Source organism: Myzus persicae, unplaced genomic scaffold, assembly GCF_001856785.1.
Source record: "Myzus persicae strain clone G006 unplaced genomic scaffold, MPER_G0061.0, whole genome shotgun sequence".
Classification (NCBI taxonomy): Eukaryota; Metazoa; Arthropoda; class Insecta; order Hemiptera; family Aphididae; genus Myzus; species Myzus persicae.
This window is the reverse complement of record NW_019100880.1, coordinates 109,072-122,633: the sequence shown is the minus strand read 5'-3', so window position 1 is coordinate 122,633 and position 13,562 is coordinate 109,072. Positions and strand designations below refer to the sequence as shown.

General features: G+C 30.7%; 2 protein-coding genes across 6 annotated transcripts in view; one reads left to right on the top strand and one right to left on the bottom strand.

Annotated features, from left to right (window-relative positions):
* Positions 1–2,060, top strand: part of LOC111026565 (cAMP-specific 3',5'-cyclic phosphodiesterase) — a 242,857-nt gene extending 240,797 nt beyond the window's left edge. For 4 of the 5 annotated variants that reach the window (XM_022304667.1, XM_022304668.1, XM_022304665.1 and 1 more), the window contains one exon: positions 73–2,060. In XM_022304667.1, the coding sequence (XP_022160359.1) occupies positions 73–227 (155 nt within the window). In that variant the 3' untranslated portion in view covers positions 228–2,060. The remainder of the gene's footprint in view (positions 1–72) is intronic. The other variant, XM_022304666.1, reaches the window with a different exon arrangement.
* LOC111026567 (macrophage migration inhibitory factor-like) lies at positions 1,643–11,301 on the bottom strand. Its single transcript, XM_022304669.1, has 3 exons — positions 11,035–11,301; positions 6,718–6,905; positions 1,643–2,900 (listed from the first exon to the last, which is right to left on the bottom strand). The coding sequence occupies exons 1-3, from the start codon at positions 11,137–11,139 to the stop codon at positions 2,798–2,800; spliced, it is 396 nt and encodes a 131-aa protein (XP_022160361.1). The 5' UTR covers positions 11,140–11,301; the 3' UTR covers positions 1,643–2,797.
* Positions 11,302–13,562: the final 2,261 nt, after the last annotated feature.

The following is a 13,562-nucleotide window of genomic DNA, read 5'->3' as shown; positions in this document are numbered from 1 at the left end:
TGTCAACGTACCTACGTACAGTGGTTTATGTACAGAGTATACTAAGCCTCGGTTTCGTTTTGCGCTCAACAGGTATGATTCCACCCAGCCCGCCCAACGACGAGTCTGAAGACCGTGACAGCGGTGACGACGACGACTCTAAGCCTTCGGCCAGTGACCAGGACCCAAACATCAGGTTCCACGTGACGCTTGAGGAAGGCGATGAAGACTCGGTGGCCGCGATGTGACGCAAACTAGTCGGCTGGTGTCGCAAGCTGGGCGAAAAAGTCAACTCCTGGTGGAGGACCAAACAATGAGCAAAACAACGAGCGACTCACCTCGTCCCCGTCGCTTGGCAAAAAAATAAAAAACCACAACAACGCCCCTTGTCCCTCCCCCCAAGAATTACATGGTGTGTTCGTGTATTTGTGTGTGTGCGTGTGTATACGTGTGCGTGTGCGTTTGCGTGTGCGTATGCGTGTGCGTGTGCGTGTGCGTGTGCGTGTGCGTGTGCGTGTGCGTGTGCGTGTGCGTGTGCGTGTGCGTGTGCGTGTGCGTGTAAGGAATCTATCCAAAACGCTTTTTTTTCTGTCTATGTAAAAAATTAAAAACAAGTTTAAAAAAAGATAATGATTAATGATAATAATAAACAAAAAACGAAAAAAAAATAATTAACTGCAAATTCCTTTAATCTCATTTACATATAGTTATATATACATGATAATATATAAAACACGGATAAAAAAAAAAAAAAACACTTTATTATTAATAATATTTTGATGTAATTTTGTTGTTATACATTTAGGTACGTATTATTAATTATTAATTAATGTTAGTTTGTGTTGTTCGGAGAGAGAATTTTGCTCGTTTGTTTGTTTTTTTTTTCTTTTTTTATTATTGAATACCGTTTTTGTAGTTATTCTTCATTTGATTTTTCAAATAATTATCTTTCTTGTTTAGTCATTATTTTAATATTTATTGATGTTATAGCTGTTTAATAAAAAGAAATGATGTTACACATAAGAATATATACAACTAACTATTGTCATAATAATTAATAGTTATATTATTAATCTTATATCTTTCGGACATATAATTTTAAATAAAACAAACAAGATATGTATATCCCTGAAAATGAACCTAACCTGACTAAAATATCGTGTGACAAAGTAAAGTTTGATTTTCTGATCATACTGTAAGCATGGACATTTTGGTTTTGATCTTTTTTTATATACCTACATATAATATTTTTTTTTAAACTTTTAATTCAAGTTTTTATAAAAAAAAATATATATGACTTTCCTTTAAATTTTACCATTTCCAAGTATATTTAAATCTTATTTGAATTCATAGTTTGGTGTACTATTGGTAGTTAAAAAAATATGAAACCAAAAAATAATAATATTAAAATCGTAATTTAAAAAATGAGATTTTATCCAGCTTTAAAATATGTTCCATATGAATCAACGGTAAAATAATTCGATGATTATAATTTTTGCCAAGACAAAATAGAAATGCATAATATGACTTTTTTATCATAGTTAAAATTTTTACACATTTTAATACCTTCGTTTATTGCCTGTATTATACGACACAGCTAAGTCTCTGAAGACTTTCGATTGAGGCTGCGATTTTCTTTCGTCTACCACAAGTGTACACGTTACTTTTTTCAGTTGGGTTCATACATTTTCCTTTCTATTCTTACAGATTCAGAAATATTTACTATATTTTCAGATTCCATTTGTCAATTCACTTGCATTTCTCTTCCGATAGGTAGTAATTTATTTATTATTTACTATTTAGGTATACTTGCAAATGTAATGTTACCTTTCATTGTATTTTCAAATGTGTATATTATATAGTATTATTTATATATTATGTATACATTTGTTGAATATAATAATTATTAGTATGTATTCATTTTATAATTTAAAAGACTAGTCAATTTTTCGCCAAATATTTGTACAAATTTTACTACCCTCCCTGCCCAGGCCCCCCATCACCCTTTTTAAGTTTATTTAATATTCTTTTTTTCTAAAATCCACGTTTGTCTATTGACTGTCTATTTTATATAAGCTTGGTAATTCAGGGTCCCCGATTTTTGTCCAAATTCCTATTTACTTTTTTTTATGAAAAAAAAATATATACATGATATATAATTAATAATAAATACTAAACGTGTAAATAATATACGTCTCTTCCTATATTACGTGTAAAAATAATATGATAGATACGTATTATACATATATTGCCATATATGTAGAATATATGTATGTATATATATATATTTAAACTACGGAGAATATCTTTCGCGAGCCTTAGTTATTGTCATATTATTACAATATCATCTTTTGCATCTGTTGATAACACACGTTTTGATTATATATTATTATATATAACAATACACTACGGCTGTTTAGTGTGTACCACTTTGTTTGTTTCAAAAGGATCTAACGAGCGGTGCTTAATTAATAATTTGAATTTAAGAACAATTTTATTTATCAGTGTTGTATTCAAAGTTAAATGCACATCGAGTATATATTTATATATTATATGGACATACAGCATACGGTATGTGTATGTGTTTATAAAAATATATTTACATAAATATTATTATTATTATTATTATTATTATTATGATTATTATTATTATTATTATTATTATGTCTATAGGTCTGTAATTTTGTACCAAATAGATCGAATAAAATATGAAAAACTCGGTACAATATATTGGTGTTGATAATTTATATTGGTTTTTATATTATATATTATTATTATTAATATTAAACTGTATTCCATGCCCATGGTCGTCTGCATTTCAATCCGAAGGAAACGTGCCAATTTCGGACCAAATACGTTTCAAAGTTCTTCCGTTGTTGCCAATCAGCGCCATGTCGTGTTCGTAGTAAAAAATCATAATTCTACGCACACGAAAACATAAAAATAATATAGCATTAGTGTTATCAGATCGTTTCTTATATCTTTTAGCCTATGAAACTTTTATTTGAGAATTATTATAATAATAATAATAATATCAACAACAAGTAGCATTTACAACAGTTCTTGCGATTTACATAATATTATAATACACACAATAGAAACACGTATAAGCTATACACAAGTTGTTTTGTTATGGTTTCGTGATTGCTCTGCAGCAGCTATAAGTATGAAAACTCGACATCACTATGAATAACTTCGATATTTTCTGTAACCTCAAACCTGTTTTAGTGAATGTAAACGAACAATTGCACCAAAACTTTATATCAAATACACACGAGCTGGTATAGATAAGGTTCTCGGTTTCAAATCCGTAGGTACAGTGGTTGTGGAAAGGCCCAATTTTAATATTGCTCGCAGTCTACGTTTAAAGTCCAGCCACTGATCGACCTCTTTCAGCTACATTTTGTGTAGGTACATCATAACTTTGTAACGAGTAATAATGTACATTCGAGTATATTGTGGAGTGGTGGTGGTGATGGTGGCAAATATGGAATTCATCGTCTAAAAGGTAAGCTCAGTGAGCCAATGCGTATGCACGCCGATAATCCACCCGTACAATATTGAGAACCGCTATAATTTGACAATGTTTATGCGTGTCTACCGATATTTTATAATATTGTTATATGTGCTCGGACATTGTTTGACCAATCCCTCCTTCAAGTATACCTACACACCTATCACAGTAGTAGACATTATCGTCTCGCCACCGACGACCGTAGTATTTAGTAAACTTCATTTTTGGTACTAGAACGCAGAATACAAACAAGGCTGGTGTGAACTGTAATATAGTGCGTATAGTATATTAGTGTCTATCAAACTAGGTAATAATATAGTGTGTATAATATTTCTGTTGTATGTAAAACTGCAGACCGGAGTGTTGACAAGTACCTACACAAATTAATAATACGCATAGATTAACACCGACGCATCATATTGGACTATTCAGTGATAGTTATTACGAGTGCAAACAGCGATAAGTCGAAAGAAGAAAAAACGTATACTGCAAATGTATATCTATATCGTTTACGTAATGACATTATATTATTCAATAGTCGCTACAAAGTGGTGGTGTAACGATAATATTTTATGACGTTACACTAATCGATATTTTCATGATTAAATGTATATATACACTATTTACCATCATACACTTGTTAAATATTTATTTAATAGGTAGATTTCTCGGTGATTTGATATTACTTCAAAGAGATACATTTCGAAGCCCACTTGTTTTGTGAAACGCAATATTATCATAGGTACCGCCCGTGGATCGTTTATAAATTAGAGTCTTTACAGGTGTCATCCGCTAATTTAGTGGTGGCAATAATCCTGCGCAAATATATTTTGTAGTCTGGCCAGCAGGGATCGAAACCGTTTCCAATAACGGTTTCAGTTCTTGAGAACGGGTTTCTACATTCTCTGGTTTTGGTTTTAAGATCGGTTGTTTTTAAATTGTTTGGTTATGGTTTCAGTTTCAAAAAAGGTTTTCAAATTTATCGGTTTAAGAACAGTTTTTGAAAATGTCCAATTTTTTTCCTGCGTCTATTTACTGTAGAACCGATTTTTATTATTTATTAACTATAAAGAGCCGAGTCTAAAGCAATAAAATATGACTGATTTGCACAAGTAGCGTACAAAAACTTGGCTACTTCATAGTACGGACCTTATCATATTAGTCTGCGGGCCCAACCTCATTGGTAAACGGTTTGAAAATAATTTTCTCGAGCGATCCAGCCTACAATATTATCTATTATAACTGAATACAAGCTGTTCAAGCCTAAACACTGCCGCTCGGATTATAATACAATCATTCCACGATTCGCCAAATCCACCAATTAATTGGTAACCGTATACTCTCTGAGGACTACTTCAGTACAGGCGTGGTACCGCTTAATTTCCAATTGGGTCCTGAAGGATAAAGTAAACTCTGCTGAGTCTTAGTCCGCGATAACTTAGTTTGTAAATTATAATTAAATCGCATCATTGACGATCAAGTACTTAGGCATAATGTAATGGGTTAGGTTGGTTATAGTATGTTATTTGCCATAAATTATAATCAATGACAGAAAGAAAAAATATGAATTAATTTCTTTAGCTGTGAGCTATAATAAATTATATTGTAGATATTAATAAAGTTAAAAATTTTTACTTAATTTTTGTAACAATATAAATGTACAAACAAACTTTAATAAAGCCGATTATATTAATGAATGTTAGTAAATAATAAAAATCTATTTTATGAAACAAATAACAATATGTATAACATAAAATCCATGTAAGACTTTGTATGGGCTAATGAATAGTGACTTTATTTGCCGAAGCCTTTATTCCTAATCAATAAAATAAAAAATTCCCAGGTAAACATACCGGTGACCCCGGAGAGTATGTATGACTTCAAGTAAGCTTAATATTAGCCCGGGAGAATGCTCCCCCCCCCTCGATTAATTGATAAAATAGCTTTTGCGGTGTTAGAAAACAAACAATACACGTTCGACTAACGACTTTTTCTCTAGTTTCTTGACATTGAACGAGCGTTTGATAAAGTATTATTGTAAAATAATGGTCGTGGTCTTGTCACGTTGTACCCAAATCTGGGGGCCTGCCTAACTCTCGAACAGACGACCTATTTATCAATTTAAAACTTAGGTCTCTACTTGTACTCTACCAGGTGTTATGTGTGTGGTAGTAACTAACGTGTCACAAAGTAATAAATTATTACAACGAATTGAAAATTAAAAATGTCCAGACTTAAATTCCTCAAGATTTTATTTCTAACATAACCTTTTTTTTTCGTTATAACCGACGACGCCGCGGGATCTGCTTTCGACATAACCTAACCTAGGTTAAAATCCTCTATACTCATTTGTTTACAAAACTTAACACTTGTATAATTAAAATAAATCATATTGAAAACATTATTTCAAATATCAAAAAGCCACAATTAATAATTATGGCTCAAAAGTAACTAAAGGAGTAGTGGAATTGCAAATTTGCTTGAATGAACGTTTGGAAGTATCCCTAATGTATGGCAATAATTTTGCCTCAATACTGTAATCTATAATTGTTTAAATGAAAAACTGTATAAATCGTTTTATATTTTAATAAAAAAAAAAACTGTCTGTTGACACTCATGTTGATCACTCAAAAATGTTTTTGTATACAAGAAATTGCAATGTGATAATAATGAATCGTAGTTTTATTTTATTACCTGTAATATGTATAGGAAAACTTCACCAATATTAAGGTTAGCTTATACAAAACTTAATATTGTAATATATCAACCATATTCACTCATTAGCTCAAAAATTAAAAATTGAAAAAATGAAAGTGTGAAAGAACGCTATAAACAATTACAATAATGGATTTATATTTGACGAGAAGTAAGAATATCTACAATTTTATCACATCGTTTTAGTTTACAGTTCAAAATATTTAGACATAACATGCCTATTATAGGTACCTACATATTTTATGATTATTACAATTATGGTTTTTTTTTTTAATAATAATATATTATTATATGAATTTTAAAATTTTACTTGATTTGCTTCACTAATGGAGTTTAAATGAACTCAATCTTACATGTGTTTTTTCCTGGCAGAGCTTGCACTAAAAATAGTTATTTGCGGAGGAGCTTACGAGCTCGTACATGCACCCCTTATTATATCATGGACTTATGGGCTATATTTTTTGTTGCCTTCGTTTCGTATAATGTGGACATAAAGTCGTAAAAGTTACCTGGATTTGGGAACTACTAGCGAGTTTTGGAGGTATTCGCTGATGGCGGCCACGTAGCATTCGATAGCTCCTTCATCCGTCGCTGTGCCCGGTCGTAGTGACCCTCTGGTTAGGCTCATCACGACACAAGGTTCGGTGGAACCGGAAAAGTCGAACTCCTGTCCAGATCGCAGTTGTCCCATGATCACCTACAGTCCCAGACAATATAAGACAACCACCAGTATATTTGTGTAGTATTATGAGGAAGTATTTTATTACGATAGGTATTATGATGTACCTAAAGTAATAAAGATGTTTTATTTTTTAAAAGCACAAAACCTCACAGCGATGAGATTATAATATAGTGTTTTATATTAAGTTGATATCAGCGATGAGATTATATAGTGTTTTATAAGTTGATATAAATCACTATACATAAAAAATATTTTTACTATTTAAATATTTATTTCTACTGTTCATCACCGGCGCCTCCTATTGACCAATTAATTTCGTGTTTCCTATCAAATGTTATAATTTCAATATAATACTCAATATTATTAATTAATATTTGAATAAAACTACAAAAAACAATTCTGTTTTGTCTTATACTTGGTTTCAAACTGCAAAATATTCATTTTTTATTTTTTTTTTTTTTTATAAGGAAGTTTATAATATAATAATACCTAACCTAACCTTTATAATATATTATAAATAGAGCCAGGATTTTGGTGACTTTTGTATTTTTTTTCTCTAAGTGTTATACAATTCTGTACAAAAACTAAATTGGTTTCGTAATATAACATTTTAAAATATGTAATTTTTATTTTGCATTTTTTTGCGATTTTTAATGTCATTTTTACGTAATATTAGAAATATTACGTTCATCTTGTGTATTTAAAGTAATTTTTGTTTATTTTAAGCTTTTTTAATATGTGTTGTTAAGGAAATCCCAATTAGTACCTTTAGGCAATTACCTACTCCAGTCCATTGATATTGAAAAAGTTACATAATTAATTGTCAATTTATCCGATAAGACTAAATATCGAACGAACCCATAACTATTTAAGTATACGATAGTAGCTTTAGTAGTGAATTCGACACTTACCTGTGTGGTTCTACCGATCTTAATTGTATAAAATGCCAAAAATTAAACAACAGTAGGAAACCGTTTACGTAGTTTTGTGAGTGAGTTTGGTGCTGATATTTTTTCTTTTTGTAAAGTTTGTAATGTGCAGTAGTCTCCGAAAAGAAATTTACAATTTAATAACACATCGGTCAAGATAAGCATGCTCTTGGACTTCAACGAGAACTGAATGAAATGAAACAAAATAATCAAGTAAGTACCATTATTTAATTTAACAAATAATAGCGATCAATCGTTATTTAAATTAGAGCTTTGTGAAACATTAATAGCAGCTAATATTTCACTTGCTAAATTAAATAACACATATTTTAGAAATTTTTTAGAAAAAAATATAAAATTTGAAATCCCAGACGAGTCTAAAAATTATGGTAAAAAATGCTATTTAAATTTTAAATACAATACGAACTATTAGACACTATGTAGGCGATAAAAAAATTTGGTATAGTGTAGATGAAACGATAGATGTTGAAGGCCGTTTTATGGTAAATATCGTTATTGGTACCCTGGAAGCAGAAAATTCAGAAAAAATATTTTTTTACATTCTGATGTCTTGGAAAAAACAAATCATTCAACCATTGCAAAAGCGTTCGATAAATCCATGTTTGCATTATGCCCTGAAGGAATAAAACACGATAATGTCCTCATTTTTGTATCTGATACTGCCCCATTTATGGTGAAAGCAGGCAGAGCTATTTGCCCTCTGTATTCAAAAATGGTGCATGTTATGTGGTGCATACAATTCATAGAGTTGCGGAAGAAATAAGATCAAATTTTCAAGATGTCAATAAACTTATATGTTGGGTAGATAAAATATTTTTAAAAACAAAATATAGTACACAAACGTTTAAAACTCTTGCTCCAGGAATTCTATTGCCACCCGAACCCGTAATCACGCGATGGGGAACCTGGCTAAATGCTGTAAATGACTATTGTGAGAATTTTTCTTATGTAAAAAAAGTTTTGCTTGATGATTCGACTACTGTAAAATAAGCAAAAGAACTTATATCTAAATCAAGTTTAGAAGCTAATCTAATTTATGTATAAAATCTAATTTTAGTTTCATTCTTTCAGAAATAAAAAACCCGGAGGCTTCTGGAATCGTATTATGAAAATCTATTAATAAAATAAAACAAATTGAGACTACATTGTCCCTTGCTCCTAATGTAAACGGAGAAACAATATCAAACAAACTGAAAAATAATGGGTTCAAAGTTTTAAAAACTATATCTGCTATTCTAGACGGTGAAAATACAACAAGTAGAGATGGTATTCCGGAAGACCTAACTTTAAATGATATATGGTTCATTTCAAATATGTCACTGTTACTTCTATGGACGTCGAACGAAATTTTTCTTCATATACAAACATTTTATCTGACCGCTGTCACAGCTTCCTGTCTGAAAATCTTAAGAATCGTCTAATTGTACAATGCAATAATATTATGTGTACAGGTGAAAATAAAATATGATGTATTTTTCATTAAATTATTTTACTTTATGCTTTTATTGATTTTTTAGAATAATTATATCAGAACGCGGTTACATTCACAAGTCTATTATGTTCATAATTAGTAATTATTGATTAATAATAATATTTATTTTTAAAACAAATTTTTTTCGCTCATCTGAGTACATTCTTTAGAGATTTTAGGTCATTTTTGCATTTTTTTAGTGCATTTTTGTGTATTTTCTAGGTCATTAAAATCCTTGCTCTAATTATAAGCTTTGTCTATTTCCCACCTATCATGTTTTTGAGTTTTTAACTCGTAATTATCAATAGTTTCCATAATATCATTGATTGAGCTACTATACAGTCTACCCATATTATACATAGTTTATAATTATGCAGGCAAGTACACGTTAAATAATAAAATAATATTATATTATAATGTATAATATTATACAACGTAAACGGTACGAAATTTCTCGAAAGTTTCCTAATCGCGTTACGTACATAATAAAAATAATAATAATATATTGTTAGGTGCACTATTGTTACACCTATAGATCGGCCGCGGCGCTTCGAATACAGATCGGTAGATTACGTAAAACCAAAAAAAAAATTAATAATCAGTCAAGTTTGTTGACAATATAATAATATAGTAATAATTATTGATGTTGGTGACAACAACTATTGTACCAGGTGAAAGTCTATGCCGGTGGAAGGGATGGAAGGCGGAAGAGAATAAAAATAATATTGTGCGATCGATAACGTCAATAAAAGTGTATAAATCGCATGTGTAATAATATTATCGTTTTATTATAACTGAAAGCGACTAAACCCGATTTTGCGTCCTGTCATATATCCACAATTATAGTCTAAATTTTATTTGAGTAAATACGATGGAATGGTATTCAGTAAATTGGTCGCAAAGAATACAATTATTCACAGAAAATTATAGTGATTAAACCTGGTAGTGGATAAAATTAATGGTTTCATAAACGTATATTAATTATTGTATTTACCGTTTAAAATAGTAATAATCAAATATTATAATATAATAATACCATAACTTCTGTTATCATCGGCCTAAATTACAAAGGCCGGAAGTCCAAAATGGTACATTTTGTGGGAAAAGAAAAAGCGTTTCAACCATTTTGTCGGCTTAGTTCCTTAGTTCATACATAGGTCGTATCTAAATCATTTAATACTCAATAATTATATGGAGATACGACTTTTTCTACGTTTTAAAAATCGACGATATACATTTAAAATATGACGATTTCTAACTATCAATTTCATGGAGAGTAAAATTATAAAATTTCAGTCACGCCTATATAATTCAATGCGGTTTTTTTCTTAAATTTAATCACAAATAATTTCAAAACCCAAAGAAATGGAGATACGACCTCTCCAATTTAGGCCGACGTAATATTATGTTTCTTGATAAAATAATATCATGTATGGATTGAAAAAAAAATTATTTATGTGATCAACGTGCTAATTCAAAAAGTATAGGATAAGTTTTTAATCTAAGTTAATGCAATATTTTTTTTCCATATTAACTTTAATCTTAAAGTGAAATGTATTGTTTTGTACCATACCTGCCTATATTATAGTTTATAACTTTATAACTATACACCAACTAATAACAATATTATATTGACTCAACTTTAATATTAATTCTTATTAATCGTCATCATTAACTGGCCCACCTTCGGGTTAATGATATGTGCGTTATCTTTAATATTTACCTTTTTGGGCCTGTCAAACAGCGCGCACAGGAAGTCGGAAGTATCGGAAAGGAATCCGCCGGGCACCTGGTCGGCCGCCAAATTCGTGTCAATGGTATAGCTCATATTATTTTTGCATATAACGCCAAAACGTAGTAGAGTGACTCGTGAAATAGAATAATGGATAAAAATAATAATTAAAAATATTTAAAATTAAATTATTTACAAGCTATGGTGCACGTGTATAATCTTGCTTTGTGGTACGACATTATAATGCCGCACGTATCACTGCAATTTTCAAAACAGTCGACGGTAAAGTATTATATAATTTAATAATATATTATAATGAATGTTATAATTATTATTGTGTAATCAGGGAGCGTGGACCAGCAACACTCGGTCTTGACCCCGAAAATGCCGTCTAAACGGAGTTTTTTTTACGCTTTACGTATTACGATTATGTAAAAGTAGTTTTATCTACGGTCTTTTGACATGAAGTCGTTTACATATTATTGTATTATAATATGAGTTATAAGTATGCAGTATGACAAATGCGCGTGTAAAAGTAAAAACCCCTGTGTAAAACAATCTACCCTTTTCACTACTCATGAATAACATTTACAAATTTTTTTTGAAACATAATATTATTTTAATACACAACTGAAGCTTAAAAAAAAAACTGATCTTTTTCTACCAAATAATAATAATTACACTGAGTCATAGTATCAAGTATATTATATTAACTTGTAACGTTGAAATAAATAGCTGAACAATTGAGTCGTTTATGTCTGCTCGGAAATAAATTATCCCCAAGAATACACGACTGTTACATATATACTTACTAAATAGTATTTGGCATTTGTGTTCGAGTAATATTAATATTATATTATATCCACACAACTCACCAGGCAATAAGTCATAAGATAAATTATTAATATTCCAATAATATTTTAATCATCAATACGACGCGGACCTATATAATTGTTTTGATTTTTTATAATTAATATAACACTTTTTTTATGAAATAAGACGTTTCCAAATTCATTATCGTGCTATCATAGAAACCACACCACTTTTTACACAGTTGTGGCGTTTATTGAATGTTGTTCACTCAAAACAGCTAATTTGAATTTTGATTTTTTAAATGAGTTAAATTCAAATACTTGGGTAGCTGACGGTAGATGTCGCGAACTGTTGTTTGTATTACTTCGCAGTTTTCAAGCGGGTGGCGAAGTTTAATGAATTACATTTTCAGGCAATTTTTATTTGAAGTAATTACATTATCAATACTTGTAGGTGGGTGCTTAAACATTAAATACAACTATGTCATAGGATTTTCAAAAGTCATCAGTGCCTCTCGATGTGGATACACTAATCCAGCATATACCGCAGGTACGGAACGTTATGGCGTTTTCAATTTTGTACAACATGTTTCACGGTACTTGCAATTTCTAAATGTCCTACCAGACTCAACGAATACAAATGGCCTGCGATTTGTAATATAATTATTATTATTTATATAATTATTACTTACTGCAATGAAGTACCTGGGTGCAAAATAATATGTTTAATCATAGCAATTATACTGCAAGCATCGAGCCAGCCTGTGTAGTATAACTTTAATAATAGTACCTGATCGAACACGATCTCCAAGGCGTTCTTATAGGCAATTTAAGTTTCAAATGAGAAACAAACGACATTTGTGTTGCCTACCGACCACAAAAGCAAAAATCGTTTTACACAAAATAATACTCGTCACACCTACCTATGCATACTTTTATTTATTCATAAACTTAATATACTAGTAAGTCGTGATTAACTAACTGCTTAGTTTTTTGGATCAATGACTTGAATAATAATAATAATAGTTTTTGTCTTGGCATTTGTCATTTTGATTTATAAAAGTGACCACGTGGTCTTGTCTACATCGTGGTGAAAATCCGGAAAAAAATCATAGATGTCACCCCTGACGTACTTAATAGTATATCATACATCGGTCTACCCGAGTCACTGTAATTTATATCTAATAACTGCAGGTTAAAAGCCTAGCCCTTACACCTGTTGCGGTATGCAACCAATTTTTACCACATCATAATATAAACTTCATACTTAGTATCAGAATCTACGCGTGACCCACATCATTTTGCTCTATCTTCCAGCACAAAATATAATTAATCTTAATGTTTTCGACTCCCACTATGGTTTCACGACCTCCAGGTCACGCGCCTCACTGCATATATAGTGTACCCAATAATAATATGACAGGTTATTGTATTACAGACAGGAAAGGGATTTAAACAAAATAACACACAAGATAATATGATTATCGACACTTAAAATTTCAAACAATAATGTGGTGACGCACAGACAATAATATGAAACGTGTCAATAATACTGCGGCAGACAAAATATAATAGAGGACCGGTGACGACGTATTATTTTATAATTCCCGAGGAAGAACAACAGACCGCTACTGGTGCATGTCCGACCTGTAGCGGGAACAAAGGATTATAATGGGTAATTAATTAGTCACAGGAAAAAATATTTGA